General features: G+C 40.6%; 3 protein-coding genes across 6 annotated transcripts in view; 1 reads left to right on the plus strand and 2 right to left on the minus strand.

Moving 5' to 3' along the window:
- The window catches only part of KIF4A (kinesin family member 4A), a 126,286-nt gene extending 107,132 nt beyond the window's left edge, over nt 1-19,154 (minus strand). Inside the window, exons 1-6 of the mRNA XM_060138622.1 lie at nt 19,035-19,154; nt 18,809-18,923; nt 15,550-15,740; nt 14,058-14,150; nt 10,932-11,098; nt 10,603-10,697 (exon numbers count right to left, since the gene is read on the minus strand). Coding sequence (XP_059994605.1) covers nt 10,603-10,697; nt 10,932-11,098; nt 14,058-14,150; nt 15,550-15,740; nt 18,809-18,923; nt 19,035-19,154 — 781 coding nt within the window. The remainder of the gene's footprint in view (nt 1-10,602; nt 10,698-10,931; nt 11,099-14,057; nt 14,151-15,549; nt 15,741-18,808; nt 18,924-19,034) is intronic.
- A 566-nt stretch (nt 19,155-19,720) lies between these two features.
- PDZD11 (PDZ domain containing 11) lies at nt 19,721-24,535 on the plus strand. 4 transcript variants are annotated; one of them, XM_060136984.1, is made up of 7 exons: nt 19,721-19,848; nt 20,319-20,418; nt 20,838-20,921; nt 21,189-21,245; nt 21,543-21,641; nt 21,869-21,929; nt 22,080-24,535. In XM_060136984.1, the coding sequence occupies exons 2-7, from the start codon at nt 20,332-20,334 to the stop codon at nt 22,112-22,114; spliced, it is 423 nt and encodes a 140-aa protein (XP_059992967.1). In that variant the 5' UTR covers nt 19,721-19,848; nt 20,319-20,331; the 3' UTR covers nt 22,115-24,535. The 4 variants fall into 4 exon arrangements, with proteins under 4 accessions (XP_059992967.1, XP_059992968.1, XP_059992966.1 ...); XM_060136985.1 differs by having other exon boundaries at nt 19,736-19,763; XM_060136983.1 differs by having other exon boundaries at nt 19,770-19,885.
- A 557-nt stretch (nt 24,536-25,092) lies between these two features.
- RAB41 (RAB41, member RAS oncogene family) lies at nt 25,093-26,297 on the minus strand. Its single transcript, XM_060137335.1, is given in 5 exon segments — nt 25,093-25,187; nt 25,442-25,549; nt 25,745-25,795; nt 25,798-25,849; nt 26,277-26,297. Coding segments are annotated over 5 exon segments (327 nt in total).
- Nucleotides 26,298-26,961: the final 664 nt, after the last annotated feature.

Genomic DNA, 26,961 nt, shown 5'->3' on the forward strand with positions numbered 1-26,961 from the left:
CCACATGCTGTGTAGCAACTAAGCCCGTGTGCCACAACTACTGTGCCTGTGCTCTAGAGCCCACGTGCTGCAACTACAGAAGCCCGTGTGCCTAGAGCCCGTGCTCTGCAACAAGAGAAGCCACCGCAATGAGAAGTCTGCGCACCGCAACGAAGAGTAGCCCCTGCTCACCACAACTAGAGAAAGCCTGCACACAGCAACGAAGACCAGATGCAGTCAAAAATAAATTTAAAAAATATATATATATAAAACTTGGCAAAATCTTCGAACCAAAACAAGGAGAGCATACATACAAAAAAAAGTTATAGATTACTCTCTCATAGGAACAGATATATAAATGCCCTAAATTGGAAACTAGTATGTGAATCCTGCAATGTACAGAAAGAGTAATTTATCATGATCAACTGGGGATGATTCAATGACAGAAAATTTATTTTTACAATTTATTCTATCAATAGGTTGAAAAAAAGAAAAACTACATGTTCATTAATGCCCAATCAATGATAAAATTCAATAATCATTTCTTATTTTAAAAATATATAATTCTTAGCAAACTAGGACTAAAACTAGGACTTCCTTAACTTGATAAAGGCTATCTGCCAGTAGATTAAGGTGAAACACTAGCAATGTTCTGGTTAGAGCAAAAAAAAGAAAAAAAGAGATGAGAATGGTTACTATCATTGGTACTATTCAAGCTTACACTGAAAAAGATATGAAAAGAAATAAGATATAAATGTTGGAAAGAAAGAGGCCAAAGTATGTACTTGAAAATAATGTGAATACCTACCTAGGAAATCCAAGAAACACAACTGACAAATTATGAGAAACTAAGAATGCAATTCAGCCATGTGGTTGGATATAAGATGGAAATTAGAAAATTAATACTTTTCTTAAACAGGATTAGAAAATAAAAATAGAAAACGAGGTATTCAAAATAGCAACAAAAACTATAATATTCCGGAATAGGCCTACCAGGATATGTGGTGTAAGAATTACATTAAGAAAACTACAAAGTTTACTGAAAGACATAAAAGAAGACTTGAATAAATGTGGAGAGATCATGCTCATGGATGCGTAGGCTCAGTTATACTTAATCTATAAGCTGAATTTAAGTTCTCAATAAAAATCCCAAAAAGATTTTTCATAGAACCTGACAACTTGATTCTAAAATTCACCTGGACAAGAAAATAATCAAAACAGTTCTGATAAAAGAAAAGTGAGGTGAAACTTGCCCTCCCAGAGATTAAAATATACTGTGATGAACTGTATTTATTAAAAGGTTTGGGACTTCCCTGGTGGTGCAGTGGTTAAGAATCCGCCTGCCAATGCAGGGGACACGGGTTCGAGCTCTGGTCTGGAAAGATCCCACATGCCGCGGAGCAACTAAGCCCGTGCGCCACAACTACTGAGCCTGCACTCTAGAGCCCGTGAGCCACAACTAGAGCCTGCGTGCCACAACTACTGAAGCCCGTGCACCTAGAACCCGTGCTCCACAACAAGAGAAGCCACCACCGTGAGAAGCCCGTGCACCGCAACGAAGAGTAGCCCCCACTCGCAGCAACTAGAGAAAGCCCTCACGCAGCAACAAAGACCCAACGCAGCCAAAGATAAATAAATAATTTTAAAAAATAATAATAAAAAATAAATAAAAGGTTTAAGAATAAACAAATTCACTAATAGGGCAGAATAGTGTCCAGAAATAGACACACACACACATACAGTCAACTCAATACACCAATATACTAAGTCAATTCAGTAGGTAAAGGACCTTCTTTTTAATAAATGGTGCTAGAAGAACTGGATATTCATGGGGGGTGGAGGATGATCTTCAACCCCTATCTCACTTTATAACCAAAAACTAATTCAAGATAGATTATACAACTAATGTAAAAGCTAAAACTATAAAGCTTCAAGTAGAAAACATAGGAAATTATCGTCATCACTTTGGGTATGCAAAGGTTTCTTGGACAGGATACCAACAGCTCTAAGCATTAAAGAAAAAAAACGATAAACTGAACTTCATCAAAATTAAAATTTTTGTGCAAATCAAAACTACAATGAGATACCACCTCACACTGGTCAGAATGGCCATCATTAAAAAGTCTACAAATAACAAATTCTGGAGAGGGTGTGGAGAAAAGGGAACTCTCCTACACTATTGGTACAAATGTAAGTTGGTGCAGCCACTATGGAAAACAGTATGGAGTATCCTCAAAAAACTAAAAATAGAGTTGCCATATGATCCAGCAATCCCACTCCTGGGCATATATCCAGACAAAACTATAATTCAAAAAGATACATGCACCCCTATGTCCATAGCAGCACTATTCACAATAGCCAAGACACGGAAACAACCTAAACGTCCATCAACAGATGAATGGATAAAGAAGATGTGGTACATATATACAACTGAATACTACTCAACCATAAAAAAGAATGAAATAATGCCATTTGCAGCAACATGGATGAGCCTAGAGATTATCATACTAAGTGAAGTAAGTCAGAAAGAGAAAGACAAATAACCATATGATATCACTTATATGTGGAATCTAAAATATGACACAAATGAACATACCTATGAAAGAGAAACAGACTCACAAACATAGAGAACAGACTTGTGGTTGCCAAGGGGGAGGAGGGAGTAGGGGAGGGAAGGATTGGGAGTTTGGGATTAGTAGATGTAAAGTATTATATTAAACAACAAGGTCCTACTGTATAGCACACTATAGTCAATATCCTATGATAAACCATAATGGAAAAGAATATGAAAAAGAATATATATATGTATAAACTGAGTCAGTTTGCTGTACAGCAAAAATGAACACAACACTGTAAATCAACTATACTTTAATAAAAATTTTTTTAAAAGCTATGATGGGGAATTCCCTGGCGGTCCAGTAGTTAGGACTCAGTGCTTTCACTGCCGTGGCCCAGGTTCAGTCCTTGGTCTGGGAACTAAGATCCCACAAGCTGCGTGGTGCAGCAAAACAAAACAAAAACAAACAACAAAAAACTATAATGAGATGTATTTGATGCCCACTAGAATTTCTAAGACAACATCTTTATTTATGAAGCTGTGATAAGATGGAACTTTCAATAACATTGCTGGAGCATAAAACAGTACAAACCATATTACAGAACTGTTAGGCACTTTCTTATAAAATTAAGCATATATCTACCTCTTCCACTCCTAGGTAATTACCCAGGAGAAATGAAAATGTATGTTAACAAAAAGACCTGTACACGAATGTTCAGGGCAGCCTTATTCATAATAGCTAAAAACTGGAAATAACCCTAATTTCCATCAATAGGAAAACTGAAGAACAAATAGTGGTATAATCATATAATGGAATACTACTCAGCAGTACAAAGGAACACATTATTAATCAAAGCAAGATCATGAAAAAAATCTGCCCAAAAAATCTTAAGTTGAGCAAAAGAAGCCAGACACATGAAAAAATTATATGATTCCATTTCTATGAAGTCTAAGAACATGTAAAATTAATCTATGGTGATAGAAGTCAGAAAGTGGTTGCTTAAAGTGGAATGTGGGAAGGGTGGATTGACTGGAAAAAACACAAGAGAACTTTCTAGGGGAGATGGAAATGTTTTTTTATCACGTCTTCGTTGGTATTTACATGAGGGCATACAACTATCAAAACTCAAGAAATTGAGCATTTAAAATATGGGCATTTTATTGCGTATAAACTTTACCTCAAGAAAAAAGTATATAGGAAGAAATACACACATAAGACATGAATCGAAAGATTAAAAAAGTTAAAAAATGAGACTAAGAAAAATATATGCAACAAGGGATTAATATCTAGAATACAGAAACAACTCCTAAAGTCAACAGGAAAAATAACAAGAAAAACAAGAAAAAGTCAACCTGAAAGAAAAAAACCAAAACAAAGGGTATGAGCAGGGAATTCACAGAAATGGAAAGAGAAATGGCCAGTAACATAAAAAGATGCTTAATTTCGTAAGTAATTGGGGAAATACAAGTTCTATAAAAATAACATGCAATGTTCAAGATGGGGAAAATAAAAAAGGTCAATAATATCCAATATTGTCAACGGTACAGTGAAACATAGTCTCATATATTGTAGGTATGTGCATACTGGGACAGACATTTTAGAGGACAATATTTAGCAGTATTTAAAAATCTGAAATGTGTACACCCTTCAAACTAGCAATTTCTCTTCCACGTATATAACCTAGAGAATACTCTCACTTGTATATCACATACAAGGCTATTGACTGAGGCATCATTTTGCAATAGCCAGGAACTGAACAACCTAAATGTCAGTCAAAACAGGAATAAACAAACAAGGTAGACTTTGTATACTGTGGAATCCTAGATAGCAGTTGTAAAAATGAGATAGACTTATATACTAATACAAAAAGATTTCAAACATATATTGCTGAGATAAAAGCAAGCTGAAAAACAATATATGCAGTATGATAGCATCTATCTTTAAAAACAACAGGAAAGGGCTTCCCTGGTGGCGCAGTGGTTGAGAGTCCGCCTGCCGATGCAGGGGACACGGGTTCGTGCCCCGGTCCGGGAAGATCCCACATGCCGCGGAGCGGCTGGGCCCGTGAGCCATGGCCGCTGAGCCTGCACGTCTGGAGCCTGTGCTCCGCAACGGGAGAGGCCATGACAGTGAGAGGCCCACGTACCGCAAAAAACAAACAAACAAACAAAAAACAGGAAACACCAATAAAAATATATACACAGAAAAACATCTTGAATGCTACCCACCAGGCAGGTAAAAGTAGTTACCTCTAGATTAGGATTAGGTGGTAAATCAAGGGGGATTTTATCTTCATCCATATTGCTTATGTTTGTATACCAGGAATTGATTCATGTACTACTTGTGTAATTAAAAGGAAATAAATTGATTTAGCAATGCCAAAATTTTAAAAGGCATATAACAAATGTATTACTAAATGTGCATATATATATGTATATAGAAAAATATCTGGTGATGATACACACCCAACTTAATAGCCATGGTCAAACAAGAGCCTGGCTGAAAACTTAAAAGGAAGATCTGAGGAGTGAAATGTCCACTGGGACTTTATTTTATTTTTTTAATGTATTTTTTAGAAATAAATTTATTTATTTATTTATTTATTTTTGGCTGTGTTGGGTCTTTGTTGCTGTGTGCGGGCTTTCTCTAGTTGCAGCAAGTAGGGGCCACTCTTCGTTGTAGTGCACGGGCTTTTCATTGTGGTGGCTTCTCTTGTTGCAGAGCACGGGCTCTAGGCACTTGGGCTTCAGTAGTTGTGGCACACGGGCTTAGTTGCTCTGCAGCATGTGGGATCTTCCCGGACCAAGGTTCGAACCCATGTCCCCTGCACTGGCAGGCGGATTCTTAACCACTGCACCACCAGGGTAGTCCCTCCACTGGGAACTTTATTTTATTTATTTTTTAACATCTTTATTGGCGTATAATTGCTTTACATTGTTGTATTAGTTGCTGCTCTATAACAAAGTGAATCAGCTCTACGTAAACATATATCCCCATATCCCCTCCCTCTCGCGTCTCCCTCCCACCGTCCCTATCCCACCTCTAGTCCACTGGGGACTTTAAAAGCTCTGATATATTGCTGGAGAAAGCCATGTGCATGCTCAGGAAAGACCTAAAAATGTCAGTAAAGACCTAAAAGGCCCTCATCTTGTACCTCTGGCTGACTTTGAGACCCTGCTCAAGAAGTAGAGACTAAGCGTTGTAAAGAACCTTAGCATTTAAGGTAAGCCGCAACACAAACTCAGAGCCCTAGGCAAATGCTGGAAGAGTTATAGGTTCAAGGCATTTAAGGAAATGAGACCAATCACTAGCTAACTACTAAAGTAACTGAGCAGACACTTCTGTGACCACAAACTATAGGGAGTTGTAGAATTAGTCCAGTAAAGTCATTAAAGGTATAAAAACAGTAAGTTAGATTTATTTTAGGAATACAAGATGGCTTAGCATCCAAAAAGCAATTAATGCAATATACCAACAGAAGAACCAAAATAACGTGATCATGTCAATAGATGATGAAAAAACATTTGACAAATTCATGATAAAAACACTCAATGAACTAGGTATAGAAGGGAATTTCCTCAACCTGGTAGGGGCATCTGTGAAAAACCCCCAGCTAACATCATACCTAATAGTAAAAGACTGAATGCTTTTCCCCTAAGATCAGGAACAAGACAACAATATCCACTCACGCCACTTCTATTCAACATTGTACTGGAGGTTCTAGCCAGGACAGTTAAGCAAGAAAAGGAAATAAAGGTATCCAGATCAGAAAGGAAGAAGTAAAACCATCTCTGTTCACAGATGACATGATTTTGTAAACAGAAATCCTGAAGAATCCATCAAAAAAACTATTAGAAATAACAAGCTCAGCAAGCTTGCAGGCACAAGATCAATATACAAAGCTCAATAAATAATTTGAAAATGAAATTAAGTAAAAACAATTTCATTTACAAAAGCATTGAAAAGAATAAAATATTTAGGAATAAATTTAACAAAAGTGTAAAACTTGTACTCTGAAAATTAAAAAAAATTTCTATTGAAAGATATTAAAGAAGACCTAAATAAATGGAAAGACATCTGATGTTTATGAATTGAAGGACTTGAAAGAATTGAAAGATGCCAACACTCCCTAAATTGATCTACAGATTCAACACAATCCCTGTGAAAATCCCAGCTGGCTTCTTTGCAGAATATGACAAGCTGACCCTAACATTCATATGAAAATGCAAAGGACCCAAAACAGCCAAAACAATCTTGAAAAAGAACAAAGCTGGAGCCCTCACACTTCCCCATTTCAAAATTTATTACAAAGCTACAGTAATGAGGACAGTGTAGTAATGGCATAAGGATACACATATAGATCAATGGAATAGAACTGAGAGTCCAATTGCTTCTTGACAAGCATTCCAAGACAATTCAATGGGTAAAGAATAGTCTTTTCAAAAAATGATGCTGGGATAACTGAATATCTACATGCAAAAGATTCAAGTTTGGACTGCCACTTTACACTATATACAAAAATTAACTCGAAATGGATCTCCGACCTATATTTAACATTGAAAACTATAAAACTCTTAGAAGAAAACAGAGACGTAAATCTTTGTGACCTTGGATTAGGCAATGATTTTTTAGATATGATGCCAAACACCAAGCAACAAGAGAAAAAACAGATGAATGGAATTCATCTAAAAATTTTAAATGTGTGCTTCAAAGGACACCTTCAATAAAGTGAAAAAGCAACCCAAAGAATGGAAGAAAACATTTGCAAAGCATAATATAACTGATATGGGGCTAGTATCCAGAATGTGTAAAGAACACACACAACTCAACAATAAAAAGATAAATAACCCAATTTAAAAAATGGGCAATGAATCTGAATGGACATTTTTCCAAAGATGATACACGAATTGCCAAGAAGCACATGAAACATTATTAGCCGTCAGGGAAATGCAAACCAAAACCACAACGAGGTACCACTTCATACTCACTAGGATGGCTATAATTAAAGACATAATAAAACTAAGAATATGGAGAAATTACAATCCTTTATATATTGTTGGTAAGAAGGTAGAATAGGTACAGTTGCTATGAAAAACAGTCTGACAGTTCTTCAAAAAGTTAAACATAGAGTTATCATTTGACTGACCAATTCCACTTAGGTATATACCCAAGAGAAATAAAAACACACATCCACACGGAAACTTGTACATCAGTGCTCATAGCAGCATTACTAATAAAAACCAAAAGTGGAAACAACCCAAATGTCCATCAACAAATGAATGGATAAATAAAAACTCAATATATTCATGTAGTGGAATATTGTTTGGCAATAAAAAGGAATGAAGTACTGATACACGTTACAACATGGATGAACCTTGAAAAGATGTTAAATGAAAGAATCCAGTCACAAAAGATCACATATTGTATGATTACATTTATATGAAATGTCCAGAATAGGCAAATCCATAAAGACAGAAGGATTAGTCACTGCCTGGAGGTGGGGTGGTGGGGGGTGGACAATGGAAAAAAATGAGTGACTGCTAATGGGTATAGGTTTCTTTTGGGGGTGATGAAAATATTCTAAAATTTATTGTGGTGATAGTTGTACAACTTTGTGAATATACTAAAAAATCACTGAATTGTACACATTAAAAAAGTGGGTTTTATGGTATATTAATTACATATTAATTTTTTTAAAAGAAATTTAAACAGCTACCATATGACCCACGTATAACACTCCTAGGTTATACCTAAAGAGAAATTAAAACATTTGTCCACACAAAAACTTATATATAGATGTTCACAGAGCAATATTCAAAATAGTCAAATTGGATACAACTGATGAATGGGCAAACAAAATGTTGTATATCTGGGGCTTCCCTGGTGGCGCAGTGGTTGAGAGTCCGCCTGCCGATGCAGGGGACACGGGTTCGTGCCCCGGTCGGGGAGGATCCCGCGTGCTGCGGAGCGGCTGGACCCGTGAGCCATGGCCGCTGAGCCTGCGCGTCCGGAGCCTGTGCTCCGCAACGGGAGAGGCCACAGCAGTGAGAGGCCTGCGTACCGCAAAAAACAAACAAACAAAAATGTTGTATATCTGTACAATGGAATATGATTTAGCAATAAAATGAAGTGATGATATACACTGCAACATGGATGATCCTGGAAAACTTTATGTTAAGTGAAATAAGACAGTCACAAAAGACCATAAATTATATGATTCCATTTGTATGAAATATAGGTTAGTGGTTGCCTAGGGCTAGAAAATGGGGTTGGGATGGGGAGTGACTGCTAATGGGTATGAGTTTCTTTTTGGAGGTGATGAAAATGTTCTAAAATTAGATTGTGGTGATGGTTGCACAACTCTGAATATACAAAAGTCCACTGAAATGTACAGTTTAAACAGGTGAATTTTATGGCATGTGAATTATATCTCAATAAAGCTGTTAAAAAAAACTCAGAGGGCTTCCCTGGTGGCGCAGTGGTTAAGAATCCGCCTGCCAATGCAGGAGACACGGGTTCGAGCCCTGGTCTGGGAAGAGCCCACATGCGGCAGAGCAACTAAGCCTGTGTGCCACAACTACTGAGCCTGAGTGCCTAGAGCCGTGCTCCACAACAAGAGAAGCCACTGCAATGAGAAGCCTGCACACCACCACGAAGAGTAGCCCCTGCTTGTTGCAACTAGAGAAAGCCTGCGTGCAGCAACAAAGACCCAACACGGCCAAAAATAAATAAATTAAATAAATAAATTTAAAATACAAAAAATAAAAAACCTCAGACTGTACACCTAAAAAAAGATAGAGGAGGCAAAATAACCTTTAAAAATAGTCTTAAGAAGGATAAATCTCAAAGTTCAAACATAGAACAAAAAGGGCACTTTTAAATACATTCAGAACAAAAAGCTGAATGAGGAAGAAATAGGTCTCTGCCCTGTGCCAGCAGTATAATAATGATAAATGACAAAGAGGTAAAATTCCTCAATTACTATTTCTGCTTCTGCCTTCTCAGTTCCCAAGAGGGAACTGAAGCCCAATATGAGTAAAGAATCATTGTAGTAAGGTAGTAAGCAAGAACTCAGCTACTTTAATAAGAGTTCAAATGTCTTGGACCAGATGAATTATAGCTGAGGGAACTGAGAGTAATTTCAAACAAGAACACTGAAGCTATGTCAATGATATTTGAGGAATCACAGAGAAGGATGTTCCGGAAGACTGGGCAGATGTAATTTCAATTTTCGAAAAAAGAGAGGTAAGTTAATTCCATAAATTACACACCAGTCAGTTTGATATAAGTCTTCTAGATTATTATAGAGATGGCTGGCAAGAACCTAGAAATGGAAGAATAAGCACTAGAAGCCAGCTTGAATTCACTTAGAAAAAGTCAATTTAGGCTAATCCTTCTTTCTTTTTTGTACTGTTACTAAGCTGGTAGCTATGAAAAATATGGTAGACATATAGTATATCTGGACATTAGCAAGGCATTTGAAAAAATCTTTTATGAGATCCTTAAGTACAAAATTGAGAAATGGGAGCTGGTTGTTAATTTTTGTTAGCTAGATTAATAACTGCTTGAAAGACCATTCCCAAAGCATGCAGATTACCAGGTCATTATCATGCTAGACGCAGGTTTCTAATAGCGTATACCATGGGGTTCTCCTAGCCTTAGGAGCTTCATCATTTATATCCAACCACTTAAATGAAGATATGGAAACCATGCTGATGAGGTTTATAAGTGACAACATCTGGGAAGGATAGTGAATACTTGGGATGACAGAATCAGGATATTGATTTTAATTATAAGTAGTTGGGGGTAAAACAAAACAAAACAAAAACTAAAACTTGCCTGGGCCAGATGAAATCAAACCAAGGACCAGATCCAAATCTCACACCTAAATTAGAAAATGAGTGCAAGGGAGAGAAACAATTTTTCACTGTTTCTGAAATCAGCCTCAAACTTGAATTGTAGTTACTGTTAGAATGTGACCTGAAATATTCCGGTCAAGACACCAACAACAGCAGTAAGAGTACTAGAAGTTTTTATCTATGACTGTAGCCTTAATTATTCTCACCCTCTTTTAGACGATCCCCTTCGGCCTTGGTTTTCTTCTGTCTTTCTGATCCAGCAAGGTCTACAAGATGCAGCTTGGAGCGAAAGCTGCTATTCCTGTGATGATAACAGGACACAAGTGAGAATGGTACACAAGCTTGAGGGTAGGTGAGTATCAAAGCTCACCTGCCAGTTCTCATTTTCTTTCACATCAGTCCAAATGGCTCCATTCATTACTCATGCTCAGAGTACTGATGTCTGGTTATTTTTCAAATCAAGAAACAAGCTATTATTCAACTTTAGTAGAACGAATGTTAAAAATCTTGACTCTTACTTGTAACTTGAACTTACTTGTCACTTTTCTTTCTTTGCTCTATGGAGATTGTAAAGATGGCATGAGATCGGGATGACTGGGAGTTCATAGCTGTGGAGGCCACAGTCCTACAGTTGTTGCCCTGCTCCAAACAGGAAACAGTATCCAGGGCGACTAAAACAGTCTTCTCAGTGAGTCCCACAATCTAATTCAGAGAAAGAAAAAACTCTCTTATGATTCGACTTCAAATACTTCATCAGAAATATAAGGATTGGTGGTTTAAAAAATAATGCCTTGATGTTCCAGTAGAACCTCAATAAATAGTCACAGTAATAAGGGCTGGGTTGTTATAAAAATTTATTTTATTTATTTTTGGCTACGTTGGGTCTTCATTGCTGTGTGTGGGCTTTCTCTAGCTGTGGTGAGTGGGGGCTACTCTTCGTTGCGGTGCATGGGCTTCTCATTGCGGTGGCTTCTCTTGTTGTGGAGCACGGGCTCTAGGTGTGTGGGCTTCAGTTGTGGCTCACAGGCTCTAGAGCGCAGGCTCAGTAGTTGTGGCGCACGGGCTTAGTTGCTCCATGGCATGTGGGATCTTCCTGGACCAGGGCTCGAACTCATGTCCCCTGCACTGGCAGGTGGATTCTTAACCACTGTGCCACCAGGGAAGTCCCATAAGGACAGTTTTAACTAGCAACTCTGTGATCACTGCAAACCAAGGTCTCCAGTCTTCGCTGGGGACCTCCAAAACAAGGATGCCAGTCAATACTAGAGCTACAAAAGACCTCTAGATTTTATGGTAGCAATGGATATGTGCCTTCCAGGGAGCCCCAAGTGAAGGTAAGTTTTGGCCCTAAGGACAGCAAGGGTAACACAAATAGCTATGGTTATTTCTCTTTGCTACATTCTCCTCCATGTGGCCCTGTGTTCCTCCCTATATCTTGGACCCATTTTATACCTCATACTCACTAGGGAAAATAGCATGGTACAATTTCCACTGGATTAGGAAGCCAGGAAAACAGGGTCCTAGGCTTGGTACTGTATCTACCCAGGAGAATCTGTACAAGTTAAAATCTCTTGGAGCCTCTGGAGATTGAACTAGATGATTACGAAGTCCCTTCTAGCCTCAATATGCTATGATTTTATTACCCCATAGCTCCCAAATCTATATCTGTGGCCCTAATTTCTAGTCCTATACTTCAAATTGCCTGCTACTTACACTTTGACATCAGTAAATTATGAAACCAAACTCATCTTCCTTCCACCAATACTGATTCTCTCCACTACTTCTTCGTTTCTACTGAGATCGCTATTCTCAAAACCTCAGATTCGCCTTTAATTCCTGCTATTCCCCCATATCTCACCTATCACCAACTCCCAGTCATTCTTCTTTTGAATCCATTGTTTCCTTTTCCTTTCCACATCTACCTGCCTAATCCAGGCCCATATTACTTCACGCCTGAAAAATAAGGCAACATTTCCCTAAATTTTCCTTCCTCATCCTAGTTTTTCTCCTTTTCAATCCATTCTTCTTTAGCCTTCCGAAAGTCCTGCTTCCTAAAATGTCACCAAACTCCTAAGCCCTATGCTAGATAATGAGGGTACAAAGAGATTTTAAGATACTCTCCTAACCTTCCGGGAGCTAACCTAGTCGGAGATATACACGTAAGATAAAAACTTGGTAAAAGTAGCCAGTGCAATCCTTCATTTGGAAGTATTAAGTAGCTTACATACTATTCACAGGGATAGAAACTAAGCTCTTTAGCCTGGCCTCATAATCTGGTCCTAACATACCTCCTATTACTTCCCAACCCATATCCTCTAATGCAGACAGACCGATCTAGTCTTATTACCCCCAGGAATATATTTTCTGCTTTCCTGCTTAAGCTATTCCTTACTACAAGAATAACCTTACTTCTTTACTTACTTATATTCCATCCATCCCAACTGAAGAGTGCTCACAAACTTGTCCTTACCCTTCCCAATTTGAGTCAGAAACTTAACACTTCTCTGTATTGCAAACTTTCCCTCAAATAGTGCTTGGGATTTAATTCCTGCCTTGGTATAGGACATATAAAAGATCTTAGTACTGGGTCAAGAGCCGGCTCAGTACCAACATTCTTTCTGGTGACAGCATGTATTTTACCCAGGTTTCTTATCCCCACTATCCAAACTGTCTTTCTGTAACCCACGCTTATCAGGCTTTCAAAATAAGTCTGATTCTTCAAGCCTTGCTTTAGTGCCTGGCTAATGACCTAACGACCCAGAAGGAAAAATATTTCTGTAGCATAGGCATCTGCCCCTCAAGCACCTGCACCCTAAATTTCAGCTTTCTCTGCAGGGAAGAGAAGAAGGAGAGAAAGATGGATAAAGTATTATTTTACCAAGTTTTCCTAAGTCTGTACTACCCTATTCTCATCTACTTCCCACCTCAAATTCTCCCACTCCTGAATACTCAAGCTGCTGCTAGAACCAAGCTCTGCCTGTTTTCAACACTGGCTCCTGGATTTGGTCCACTCCCATATACAATACTCCCAACCTTGCCTCAACCTTTGTTCAGCTACAGCTCCTCAGCCTACATCTATACCATGTGATGGAAGCCTCTCAAATAAGCGATCTCTTCTTCCTATGGTACTTATAAATTTAAAATTTTTGTATTGTCTTACTTTCTAAATATCATTCCAGAGATCTAGCACAATGTCTATTACATTGTTGTCTAACAGAATTTACTATGACCATGTTTTATATCTATGCTATCCAATACAGTAGCCATTAGTCACGTAGCTATTGAGCACTTGATATGTGGCTGGTAACTGAGGGACTGAATTTCAAATTATATTCAATTTTAGTTCATTTAAGTTTAAATAGCCATTTGTGGCTAGTGGCTACCATACTGGACAGCCCAGCCTCAGAACTCTGTAAATAGCCAATAAATATTTAATTGATATTAGCATTCCTTCAAGAGGTAATAGGAAGGTGATAAAACTTCTTTCCCCACAAAAGTTCCCATCTAGGAATTCTAGGTTAACAAAGGGAATTAGGACCACACAAAATCTGAAGGACTGAGATGTTAGTAGTGATTTAAAACCACAGTGGCAAATAAAAGGAGTGTGAACTTTAGTAGTGGCCAACATTTTAAAATAACATCAAATGAGAGAAAAACACACCTTTATGCCTTCCTTAGGATCCTCCCGTATATTTATTTGAGGGGCTTTCTCACGAGATGGGCACAGAAGATCCAAGATTTCTTCATTGTAAATCTGGTATTGTTGAAAACAAAGTGGTAAAAACAAGATGTTAACAGTGGTAATTGAGGAGTGGTGGGACCACAGGTAATTTTTAAAATTCTTTATGACTTTCTGTATTAAAAAAATTTTTTGCAACAAACATACTATTTTTATAATTAAGAAAAGGATTTTAACACTACATGTAACCATTTGATACTCACAGGAATAAATTCACATATTACTTGTAACAAAATTGAGACTGCTCTCTTGAGAGAGTGTTTCTCAGGAATAGCAGACACGATGAAAGCTACATGGGTGCCCAAATTCAGTTCTTTGATGGTGTCATGACAACATCACCTTCACCAATTTTGTTAAAATGTAAGCAATGGGTCCTTAGTGGAGGGTGGAAGTGGGAAGCAAAAGGGAGAGGTAGCAACCAATATTTCAACAACAACCAGAACTTTAAGTACCAAAACAGTGTTTGCACATAGTAAGCACCACATTTGTTTGCTATTATTGCTGTTGCTACTATTTAATATAGCAGGTTCCTAAGTTATTTTTACATTTGGTCACCTTGGCCACAACTGGGTTAATCAAGAGTTTCAAGAAGGTTAATCTTAATGATGTTTAACTCCCCATCTTCCACCTCTATACCTCCTATACCAACTAACATATTGAGATTCAACTTCAGGATGAAGTATTCACATACTATTTATAATTGCATGTTTAAATTATATACATTTAATTATTGCTCCTTAAAGATAAGACATCTTATCACTGCTATGGAGTCAACCAGCTAGTTTCCCAGAAGCCATAAGTTCCCTAACTATGTGTTTCTGGTGTCATGAGGTTAGATATAACTGGTCAGTCTACTTGTATACTGATATATAATTGAATGAAAATACCCACAAAGGCAGGGACTTCTATCTGTTTTGTTCACTGATATATCCCAAATACCTAGAACAGGGCCTGTAACATGTAGGTACTCAATAAATATCTGTTGAATAAACACTCTGTCATCACTTACACAGCTCAATACTTCACCCAATTTTTATAACATTCTTCATGGAGTAGCAACATTATCACTCAAGCCTCGAAACACTAAAGGGATATCAAATATTTTTCTACAGACTCTACAGGGAATCAATAATAGAGGCCAAACTGGAATTAAAGGATTCCTATTATCTTTTTATATGGGAATGCCAACTCCTCTAACAATCGGATTAAACAGACTATTCTGACAACAGGGAAAGAACTGGGTGGGAGCCAGATCCAACTGAGCCAGTGAGTTTTCTCTATCAATTTATTAAAATGCAATTTACTAAAAATGCAATTTATTCATTTGAGTCATGCCAGGAAAAACCTGATTTGTATTTATTTTTCTACCCAAAGATAAATTTGAATTCAGAATAATTAAAGATAAATCATTTACCTCCAAGTACGATACTTTCAGAGTAAATTCGAAGTCACTCTTTTTATCAATTTCTTGGAAGAGCAGCTGTATTACTCTAGGAATGACCCCAACTGTTGGTTCATTTTCTTGCTCTGCAGTATATGCACCTCCCATCGAATAGGTTTTTCCAGAGCCAGTTTGCCCATAGGCCAGGACGGTTGCATTGTATCCTGACAAAATAGAAGTCACATGTGCGGTGATGCTCAAATATTTTCAACCAATCAGTACACTCTACTTCCTCAGCAATTACTTGTAACAAAATTGAGACTGCTCTCTAAACACAAGGGTCTCTTAGGAATGTCAGACACAAAGAAAAGTTATATGAGTGCCATGACTTTGCACTACTCCAAATAAGCAAAGAAGAAAAATATCAAACCTGAATGTGTGCCTCTCTTGATAGCCCTTAAAAGCTAGGAAGTAAAACACTTAAAGATATGACTGAGATAATGAAGGTGGCCAAGTCACTGTCTAAAAGCCATTCAGAGTTTTATAATTCTACTTTCTCTCTACTTGGAACAATTCTAAATTAGGGCAATTAAATGAAAGTTTTAGAAGCTGCAAATAGAAGGGATTCCAACCTGTATTTCTTCGATTAACAGAGTCTTCATTTGAAAAGGCAACAAATTTGCTTTTTACAGTCAAAGAAAGCATCTCTCCCTATATGAATTCTCAGACTGCATTTGGACCGTATTATCAGGCTCCTCATAGAAATGTCATCATTTAAGTATGATTCAATGTGATATATGTCCTTTGCTTTTTTTTCTTTTTGAAAGAACTTATTCACCTAAATGAAGACCTTGATGTTCTGGAAGATCTTAAGATGTTAAATTGAGATTTTCCCTGTAATAGATTGCTAATATCACCTGGCATGACTCTGGGACAAGAGAATAATATTCCATAATCTTCTGTAATACCACAGATATGTATATATAGTAATAAGTGGGGAAACCAAGTTTCAGTACTTTTTACAAAAACTCAGGGTGCTGTTGACCTGACTGAAAAATACTGGCTTTATCTCTGCAAATGAGAGCAATGTTAACAAAACACATAGATATTGGAATCACTTTCTACTTTATACTGCCTCTAAAGACTATAATTCTCATAGTTTCCCAAGTTAAGAATACTAAAGTAGAACTATAGTGTTCTTACTAAGCTGTGAAAGGTACATTCTGAGGAAGATAACAAGATAATGAAGGGTCTGGATACCATATTTTTTTTTAGGAATGGCTAAAGGAAAGGAGGGATGGTTAATTAGAAGAGACTTAGAATCAAATAATGGTCCTCCAAATATGTAAATAGGAAAAAGATTAACTTTAGAGTGGAAAAGTCTGGCAGACATCACCTTAATCAAATGATCAAAATGAACATCAATAGTAATGGAACAAATCAAAATTGTGTGCTGCCTGATAGAATTCAATGAGAAGAATACAGCATCACTTCTGTGATATTCCTGCTAAAGATATATTGATACAACCTGAATCTAATCATAAACTTCAGACAAAACAAAATTGAAAAACAGTTTACAAAATAACTGGCCTGTGATCTTCAAAAGTGTCATGATCATGAAAGTCAAAAGAAGACTGAAGGAGTTTTATAATAAAGGAGACTATAGAAGTAGTACAACTAAACGTAACATACGATTTTGAACTAGATCCTTTTGCAACAAAGGACATTATTGGAACAACTGGTGAAACTTGAATGAGGTCTGAGGACCAGATGGTAGTGAGGTAGCAATGCTAATTTCATGATTTTGATGGTCGTATTGTAGTTACATAGGACAGTAGGACAGAAGTTCTTGTTTGTAGCAAATATACACTGAAGTATTCGGGGGCCATCAGGTCAACAACTCAAGTCAAATGATTCAGGAAAAAAAAGGTCTTTATGCTGTTCTCGCAACATTTCTGTAAGTTTGAGATTACTGCTTTAATAATTTAAAAATTTGAAACAAAGTATTCAATGTGTCCTGAGCCATGACATCATTTTAAGAAGTGAAAAAAAAATGTGAATAGCTGTTGCTCGGAAGAAGGCTTCTGTTTGTCTAGAGGGATGAACTAACATCATTGGGCAGAAATTATGGGGAAGCAAATTTCATCTCAATATAATCTAAAACAATTAGAGTTGTCCAAAACCAATCAACAGGACTACCCTATGAGCCAGTGATATCCCTGTCAAAGAAAAAAATTTTAACCAGATGCTGGAAGTTCACTTAGAGATATTGCTAGAAAGTATTTTTCTTTGGATGGAAAGTTAGACTAGATGATGTACAAATATCCCTTTCAACTTTAAGGGACTAGTATGCCATGGTTCTACTTCTTTTAAATAGCCCTCTGCTTTGAATCCTGAATAACCACTGTACTAGAATAACAACTAGACACCTCTCAGGCACTGCTCCCTTCTTCAGAACTTTGCCATAGTCTTCAATAACACTAAAGCCTTAGCTTCTGTAATCAAGATTATTAACTGGCCAGGGTATTCGGGGGCTTTAGGAAATCTCAAAGGTTTTAACTTTTAAAATACTTTTTCTTAAAGATAGGAGCAAAAAGTTTAATATTTCTAATGTATTTAAAAGTATGAGGACTTCCTTCGTGGTCCACTGGCTAAGACTCCACGCTCCCAATGCAGGGGGCCCTGGTTCGATCCCTGGTCAGGGAACTAGATCCCACATGCTGCAGCTAAGAGTTCGCATGCTGCAACGAAGATCCTGCACGCAGCAATGAAAATCCTGTGTGCTGCAACTAAGACCTGATGCAGCCAAATAAATAAATAAATAAATTTAAAATTCACAAAAGAAAAAACACAAGTGATAAATGTCAATAAAATATAAAAAGATTTTTTAAAAAGTATGTATGTAGTCATCTATTTCCACTCCTACCCCTGGACTTTGAACTCTTCCAGGGCCCAGAAGCTAAGTTATTTATCTCTGAATCCCTCAACAGGCTTTGCAGTGCCTGGGCCTCAAGTAGATCCTCATCAGCACCCATCAAACAGCTTAGAATCTAATGAGGTTCCAGGACGAACAAACAGAAACATATACAAGTCAAAGATGAGCAGAACCATAGAAAGCAAATATAGTATAAAACTAGTTTCAAGGGTACAAGTGATATTGGGTTAGTTCTTAGGCTGTGGGCTTTTTGAAGGCAGGACTCATGCTTCATCCATTCCTGTATTGGCAGCACGCAATCACAGTGCCTAACACAGTGTATGCTCAAGAACCGTTTGAAGAATCAAACAGCCTCACCTTTAAATACGCCTTTTATGAGTGGTGCTACTGCTGTATTGAATACTTCCTCCTGTTCAGTAGAAGGGTCAAACACAAAGTCGTAGGTAAAGGATTTGTCAGTACCAACCACCACCTAGAGAAGGCAAGGGACAAGGAGTAAGAAAAAAAATGAAAGGCCAGACCACGCCCCTCACTGCCATTTGGCCCCAGCTCTTCAGAGGCAGGCCCAGGACTCGCTACGCACCTGAGGTTCCTCGGGTACGAAGGAAAGGCACATCTGGCAGCCCTCATTAATCTCTTTGGGGACCAGAGGACGACATCGCAGTGCCACTCTTACAGGAATGCCCTTCACCTCTTCCTTCATGATCCTACCTCGGCACCGTCTCTGCGGGGGGGGGGGGAGATGATCGCTGATTAAGTTTGGTAGGTTGGCAGGGGTGGGAAGGCGTTCTTCCTCAGTTCCGGCCTTCCTCGGAGGGTGTGGTGGGTTAGGGAAGTCAGCGGTAGCTTACGGTGGCAGCCTCCCGCTCCCAGCGGGATCGCTGCCTCGGGAAAGTCACTGTCCCTCAGACTTTGCCACGACAGGGCTGCCAGTCAGCCGACCCTCTAAAGAGAGCGAAGTGGCGTCTGAAATGAAAAGGAGAAGCCCAGCGGAGACGACAACAAAGAACCAAAGCCCCAGGGTACCAGGAAAGGCAGATCCTGAGCTAAGGTGTGCCCCCTTAACTCACCAAACTACACGTCCCTTCCCCAGTCTCCCGCCGTCCTGCCCCAACCGCAGCTTTAACCGCCAAGTTTCAAACCTCTCTCGGAGGCGCCAGCCAATTGGAGCGCAGACAGACTGTGCGTGGAGCACGCACGCGGCGCGCGCAGGAAGACGCGTTGGGGAGGAGGAAGGCCTGCGCGCCGCACCCTGACCCCGCCCCTTTTCCTCAGATGAGCATCCGCTTCCGGGTCCCAGGCTGAATTGATGGTGAGAGGAGTACGGGGCGCCTTAGGCCTGCCGGCGGGAGAGGTTGTACGAAGATTTTTTACAGCGCCGTGGGCGCAGGACTCAGGCACGATGCGGGACGGGTATCTGGAAGGTGTCTGGTGGTAAAGGAAGGGCCGATCTGGGGACCCCCACCATTACTGATCCAATTAGGGAATGTGGGGTGGTACCTTGCCCCGAGTCCCTGTGGGTAGTTGGAGTCAGCACTCCCTTGAATTTCCAAAGAAGTCAGATCTTTTTAGACGCGTTCCTGATTTCCTCTTCTCTAGAATGAAGACGGTACATCTATTTTGCAGGATTGTTGTGAGAAAAGAGATCATTTCTATAGTGTACCTAACAGGTTGCTTGGAGTCCAGATATTCAGCCAAGTTGATAGTTTTCTTCCTTCTCTCCCAAAATGTTTATCACCTTCCTAGAAGTGGGTCGGGCCTAGAGACTGACAGCCTTGGAATGGGTTGGGGTTGTTTTCTGAAACTCGCTGGGCTGCTATCCCTTTTGAACCATTTTCGTCAGCTTTGATTCACCCTTCCATTTCAGGGCCTTGCTGGAGATGGACAGCCGGATTCCTTATGATGACTACCCGGTGGTTTTCCTGCCTGCCTATGAGAATCCCCCAGCATGGATTCCTCCTCATGAGGTGGGAACCATCTGTACAAGGGATTTTTTTTCCCCATAGGCAAGGGATGATATATGAAAGGTAGGATGGCAGGGTTAGAAAGCTCAATGGAGAGTGAATCTTAGCCAGAAGTTAGATTCTGAGCAACTGGGCCCATTGGGAACTTCTTATGGAATCCTCCTGCCAGAGTCCACTTACACCAGAGAATTCTGGAAATTCAGAGCCCTGATTTCCATTTTGTCGAGGTAAAGAAGTGGGGAGCTACTGGGTGGCTAGCATTTCCCCACTGCTATCCATCTACCTATTCGGACAGTGTTATCTGTTCTACTTAAACTAAGTCCATGACTTCACCTTCTCCTGGCTTCAGGGTGATGCAGTTGTGTCCTAGATGAAGGTAGTAAGACTGGCAGTAATATTTCTGGGGTTGCTGTGTCTTGCAGAGGGTATACCACCCAGACTACAACAATGAGTTGACCCAGTTTCTGCCCCGTATCATCACACTGAAGAAGCCCCCTGGAGCTCAGGTGAGCTTATGGAACAGTTGCCTCTTATTCCAGGCGAGATTTGTCCGTACCAGGCCCTGAAGTTGGCCACGGTTGGGGGGACGGATTGGGAAGCAGGTAAGGAGGTAAAGAAACTTACTCTTATGGGCAGAAAAGCTGAGATGCCACTTCCACAACTTCTGACTTCTCTCTAAGGGACACAAGGCAAGCTATCATACAGTGATGCCACTAGATGTTCTTGTGTTTGTGGTCTGTATTGAGCCCCCATTCTGTGCTCTTGTCTTACAGTTGGGATTTAACATCCGAGGAGGAAAGGCCTCCCAGCTAGGCATCTTCATCTCCAAGGTGCGTGTGCCTGGTAGGCAATATGGATAGCTACTTCCCTTTGTTAAGTTATCAGGTTGCAGAACCCTGATGTCCCAAGGCTTGGGGAGAGGGATGATTTAGTAGACTCATAGAAGGGGCATAGTGGGGTTACCCTTGCCCACTTAAAACTTCCCACCTGGCAAGCCACCGTTTCCCTGCATTGTCTCACACACACACACACAACCGATAGTACCTTACATTTGAATAGCACTTAATTCACTTACATTCTTTGAAATTATCCCACCTTGATCATGTATATTCTCTTCTTACCAACAGGTGATTCCGGACTCTGATGCACATCGAGCAGGACTTCAGGAAGGGGACCAAGTCCTAGCTGTGAATGATGTGGATTTCCAAGATATTGAGCACAGCAAGGTGAGCACAGCACCCTGGGCTGTGGTGAGGCAAGAAGCCATCCCAGGTAGGACACAGTGGATAAGATTAGCCTGATGTGTAACTTGATAAGAAAGAATTTCTCCTTGGTAAGAGGGAAGCAGCTCTTAGTGACCCAGAAGGTTGGAATGGCAAACTACATTCCTTCTGTTATGATTCTGTCCTGGGTTGTATCTCTTCATTTGTACAAGCTGCTGTGTTCCTTCCAGGCTGTTGAGATTCTGAAGACAGCTCGAGAAATCAGCATGCGTGTCCGCTTCTTTCCCTATAGTAAGTGCCGCTCTCTTTTTTGCTTACCTGGCGGGGCCTTCGGTAGGAACTCTTTAAATACCAATTACTAGAGGCCCCACAAGTTGGAGATGGGGAGTTGGGAGCTCAGGCTGGAAAATAACCTGCTCTTTTCCTCCTTCTTTCCCCCAGATTATCACCGCCAGAAAGAGAGGACTGTGCACTAGAGAGTTGCAACCCACAGCCCTCCACATGGAATCTTCTAGGACGAGCTAGCTAGGCCTCAGGGAAGCCACTTGGGAAACTCTACTCTCAGCCCCACCCTGGCAGAGTGGAGGAGGGAGGATGGGGAGACAGCGAGGCCCTGTCCTGAGCCAGCTGGCCAACTGCATTATCCCACCTGTACTGCACTTTGAGTTCCCTAGTTTTCTAGGTGGGCTTCATTCCCTGGAAGGAGAAGGCTGATGATGTCTAGGTATCGCTTAGCCTGTGGAGAACCCTGCTAGAGAAGGCAACTGACATTTATTGAATACCATGTGCGAGGCAATTCCACATATGTCATGTCATTTTCATTAACGTCTACAAATCTTGGGGGCCTCCCACCTAATCTGCCTGGCCATCTCATCCCATCCTTATGCTACCAGTCATACACTTTGGAGACTCCAGTGGAACCCCGTTTTCCCCCACTCCCTCCTTCTATCTTCTCTCTCCAAAAAAGTAAAACACAATGCTGAGGAAATGTTGCTTGATACTGATTTGGATGATACTGATTGGGTGTTAAATGCCTTCGAGATAAAAATAGAAGCTCTTCCAAAGAGAAGAGCCACTAGAAGCAGCAGAGCAACACTATATGTACTTCACAATTATCTCTCTCAGAACATTAGGGAGACCCAGGAAGCTTACCTACAGTATAACTGAGGAATGGTATAGGGTGAGGGGGTACTGGAGGAAACAGTGCCCCTTCCCCCATGAGCTGTGGCCATTTCTCTGCAGGGGGCAGTATTAATATAGTTCTGTCTTCTCTTTTCCCAGATTCTTTCATCGGGAACATAAACTAAGGGAGAGGCTTGGATGCATTTCTTTTCAGGGACAGCAGTAAGAAATTGCTTCCCAATTTTCACCTGGTTCGTTGAGTAGTACTGACTGCTGATTTCCCCCTTGTCTTCACCCCAGCCCCCAAATAACCTTCTGCTATGTTCTTAGCACTCCATTGTTAGAGATTCCAGGCCACACCTTATGCCATTTCCATTGGCATGTTCACAATGCCCGTTCAGAATAGAAAGTTGTCTAATGAGGTATGGGGCGAAGTTGTACCCCATAATGAAAGTCCCGAATTTGCCTTGAAAGAATCCTGGGAAGCTTCAATATATATTTTGAGGCCCTTGCCCCCATTGAGTGATTCTATTGATCTGAGGTGGAGCCTGGAAGTCTGAATTTTTATTTTTCTTTTTTTATTATTTTGTACTTAAAGATCTTTTTATTCAAAGTCACAATACAATTATGTACATCAACTATACTTCGATTTAAACAATCACAATACAATTAGGAGGCTGCCCCTCTGCACTTTCAGTGCCACTTCTACTCATGTTGCCACAGTTAACCCACTTTGCCACTCTACTCTCTTCTCTCCAAATTTTGCACAAACCAACCAATTTACTAACTCTGCGAAGCAGTAATCACCCAGGGTTTCCATGCTTCTTTTTTGTTTTTAATGGATTTTAAAATAAGGGGAATAAGTCTTCAAATACGGGAAACAGTTCTAAATAGTAGTAACATATCTCTTTGAGGAAGTTCTGGTTCTTCCTATAAATCCCACCCCAGCTCTACTATGGTACCTCTTCTAGAGGCTCGCTGCTATTGTCAGGTGGCAACATCCTAGTGAGCAGAGCTGGAGGTACAATCAATCTAGCTGTCTCTGTGTTTCCTGGGAAATCCCCCCATATAGAATTTATGCTCCTGTTTGCTCTGCTGCCCCCCAGTGGCCATCTGAGAAGCTAGAGGCTGAGATACTTGCACAAAGGCATATTGGCTGAGTCTACTGAATGTTGAGGTCCAAGACTCTCCCAACTGTCTGTGGTTAAAAGGTTTTAAAACAACTCATCAAAGAAGTGTGGTAAACAGGGTAAAAAGTCCCAGCCAGGTGCCATGGGCCTAAGAGGCAAAAATCCTGCCCTAAATTGGTTCTTTGAGGTATTTAGAATGGTTCTGTGTTGGGGCACAGCATGATGCAACTGCATTGTGGAGGTGTAGGCAGAGCATGGACAAGGTGCAAACAATAAGAGGCTGAGGTGAAAGGACCAGTCATTTATTGAGGGTGAGATAAGAAAACAGTGGAGAAGGAACTGTATCAATCTTTGAGGTATCCCAGCTGCTGTAGAACTGCATCCCCTATAGATGTGTTTTAGCAGTCAGAGACGGCCAGGTGGAATTCCTGGACTCTGTCAGAACTTTCCACCCTGTAACTGTGAGAAGTGGTCAAGAGAAAGTGATAGCATTTTCAGGGGTTCCGTTTTACTCCTAAGCCTAGGAATTGAACAAGAGCTTAGTAAGTGGCCAAGTATTTAAACCATAAACATGAGGTTGGGGGAGAAGGACTGGTACTGGGAAGCCCAAATGCAGTAAGTTGATCATGTTAGGCAGAGAGATAACCTAAGCTATCAACAGGAACAATGGCTTTTGATGCCTGACTCATTGGAGGGTTCCAGTTGGATTTCAGCACTGAAGTGTGTGGTAAGGAAGGAAGGTAATAAAGTGGCTAGGGTCAAATCTCAACTCCCAGGGGCATCTTCTAGGACATACAGAAAAGGAATTTTTATCTTATGATCCCTTTCACCTAAAGGCAAACCAGGGAGCTGCTTTGGGCTGAAGTTAGTCCCATTTTCCCTTCAGTATCAGTCAGGCAGAAAAATTGGCCTGGCCATCAACTCAGCAAAGGAAGTTTGCCTTCTCTGCTTGTACCCTCCCTACCCCAGCAAAGCTGGGAGAAAGGATACTCTCGTCTTCCTTCAGTGGAGAGGAATTACCTCTGGAAGTGAGGGCAGAAGCCATGCTATGGAATAGCCCTGTGTGTGTGTGTGTGTGTGTGTGTGTGTGTGTGTGCAAAAGAAAGAGAAAAGGTCAGGTTTAGAGATATGATTCCAGGCCTTTGCACTGCATGATGGGGAGATGAACCTTACCCCCACCCCCACGATAGGACAAGCCAAGGTTATCCAAAAGAATAAGCAGTGGTGAATTTGGCACTGTTCTCAATAAACATCACATTGAGGTCTCTGGATTTTTCTTCTGCCTCCTCGGTAGAGACTTGTCTGGACAAATGAGAAATGATACAAGGGACCAGATAGTGGTAAGACCCCCTTCTGACCCAGAGTTAGTGGATAGGGATAGATCCTTCTGAGGCGTAAAGATGCATCCCTAGGACCAGGAGCCCTCGAAGCCCTGAACCCATGACCTTTCTGATCCCTGACACAGGTAACGCCTCCCAAGTAAATAGAGCACAGTAGACCCTCCCCATTGGGATTGAGCTCTAGGTATGCCAGAAGCAGTTGCAGTTATACCTTTCCTTTTGTTGTTCAGATCAATCTTGTTACCCACCAACATGATGATGATATACTCTGCCAGTACATCTTCTACCCACTTATCTGTTTCCTTGAAAAAGTTGATGTCTACAGGACAATGTGTTGCAGAGAGTTGAAACATTTAGTAGAGATTTGGAGAAAATAACATACCTGTCTTTCTCCTAGTCTTTTTTTTTCTTATGCTCTAATGCTTGTATTTTTTAATCCTCTCTGCTAGTCTTACCAACCTCTCTATTGCTTCCCTCAATCCCCTTTTCAAGTAAAACATGGCATAACTCCCACTTGTGATATCATAGACAACCACAGCAATAGTTGAATCATGAATGTTGCTAGAATTAGGCTGCAAAAGTTCTCCTGGCCAGCTGCATTCCATAGCTGCAGCTGAACCTGCATAAAACAAATGTTTAGAAAGAAGGTGGAGAAAGATAGAAAAGAAACTAGCTTTTTAAAGGCTAGAACTTAATAAAGGCATAAAAAGAGTCAAGGAAATTGGGTTCCTGAAAAGTGGCTGCTATGGCCACAAACCAAGTACCTACCATCCTAGGACAGGTCCGATCTCAATACACTATTTTGATTAAGGAAGACCCTACAGAGCAGCAGATTTAAGGATTCAAGGCTACTTGGACTTGGTTACAGCTGGAGATTAGATGAGGGCAGACAGAATAAGAAACAGCACAGGATTTGGTAGTTTGGGGAGGTTTCACATTTTATTTCTCCTTTATCCACAGGTAATGTGGGGTGGTGCTACCCTACTGTGATGAATAGGCCTAAGTGATTGAGGTACCGGATTAGTGGCATGAGAGTGAACACTCACTATTCAGTCCTCCAAGTACATGATCTTAGAAAGTCAATTCCAAAGGTCTCCTGCAAACCCCTCCTCTACCCCCAATACCAGGCAGTGTTAGACCCGGAAGTGGAGAATAGCTCTTGAAAAGTGTCCTGGCTCAGCTTTTCAACGCTTACAATAGATAACTTTGAGGAGAAGAATCCCTGGGTAAGTTGACCAAAGAAGGGGGCAAAAATGTACTGTGTGATGCCTTGGCGGTGGGCTCACCAAGCAGGCGCCTTCAAAGCTGTTGTACATAAAGTGGGTGATGATAAGTAGGTCAAGTGTCACCCTAGGCGAGGAGGAAGTTGATTCCCCAGAGAACCCCCCCGTTCCATTCCATACCATCACACCTTCCTGTTCCCAAAGCCCAACCCAGACCCCCGCTGCTCTGACCCCCAAGGATTGCAGTGTTTGGATTTGCGCAGAGACTGGTGCTTGGGTGCCTCGGCTGTGGGCCTTGTGGTGTGCTGTATGCTTGGCAGGTGGGTGGTACTTGCTTCCTGGGGCCACATGGCACTCTGTCCAACCATCAGCGTCGCCCTCAGGGCTGGTCTCAGGGCTGTGTCCCCTCAGGCGCTGCCCGCAGCTCCGAGGTAGGAGTGGGATAGTTGGGTGTGGGGGCAGAGGTGACCAGGGCTCAGAAGGAAAGTTGAAGGACTCAGGGGTAGGT

The sequence above is a fragment of the Lagenorhynchus albirostris genome, chromosome X (assembly GCF_949774975.1).
Source record: "Lagenorhynchus albirostris chromosome X, mLagAlb1.1, whole genome shotgun sequence".
In the NCBI taxonomy this organism is placed as follows: Eukaryota; Metazoa; Chordata; class Mammalia; order Artiodactyla; family Delphinidae; genus Lagenorhynchus; species Lagenorhynchus albirostris.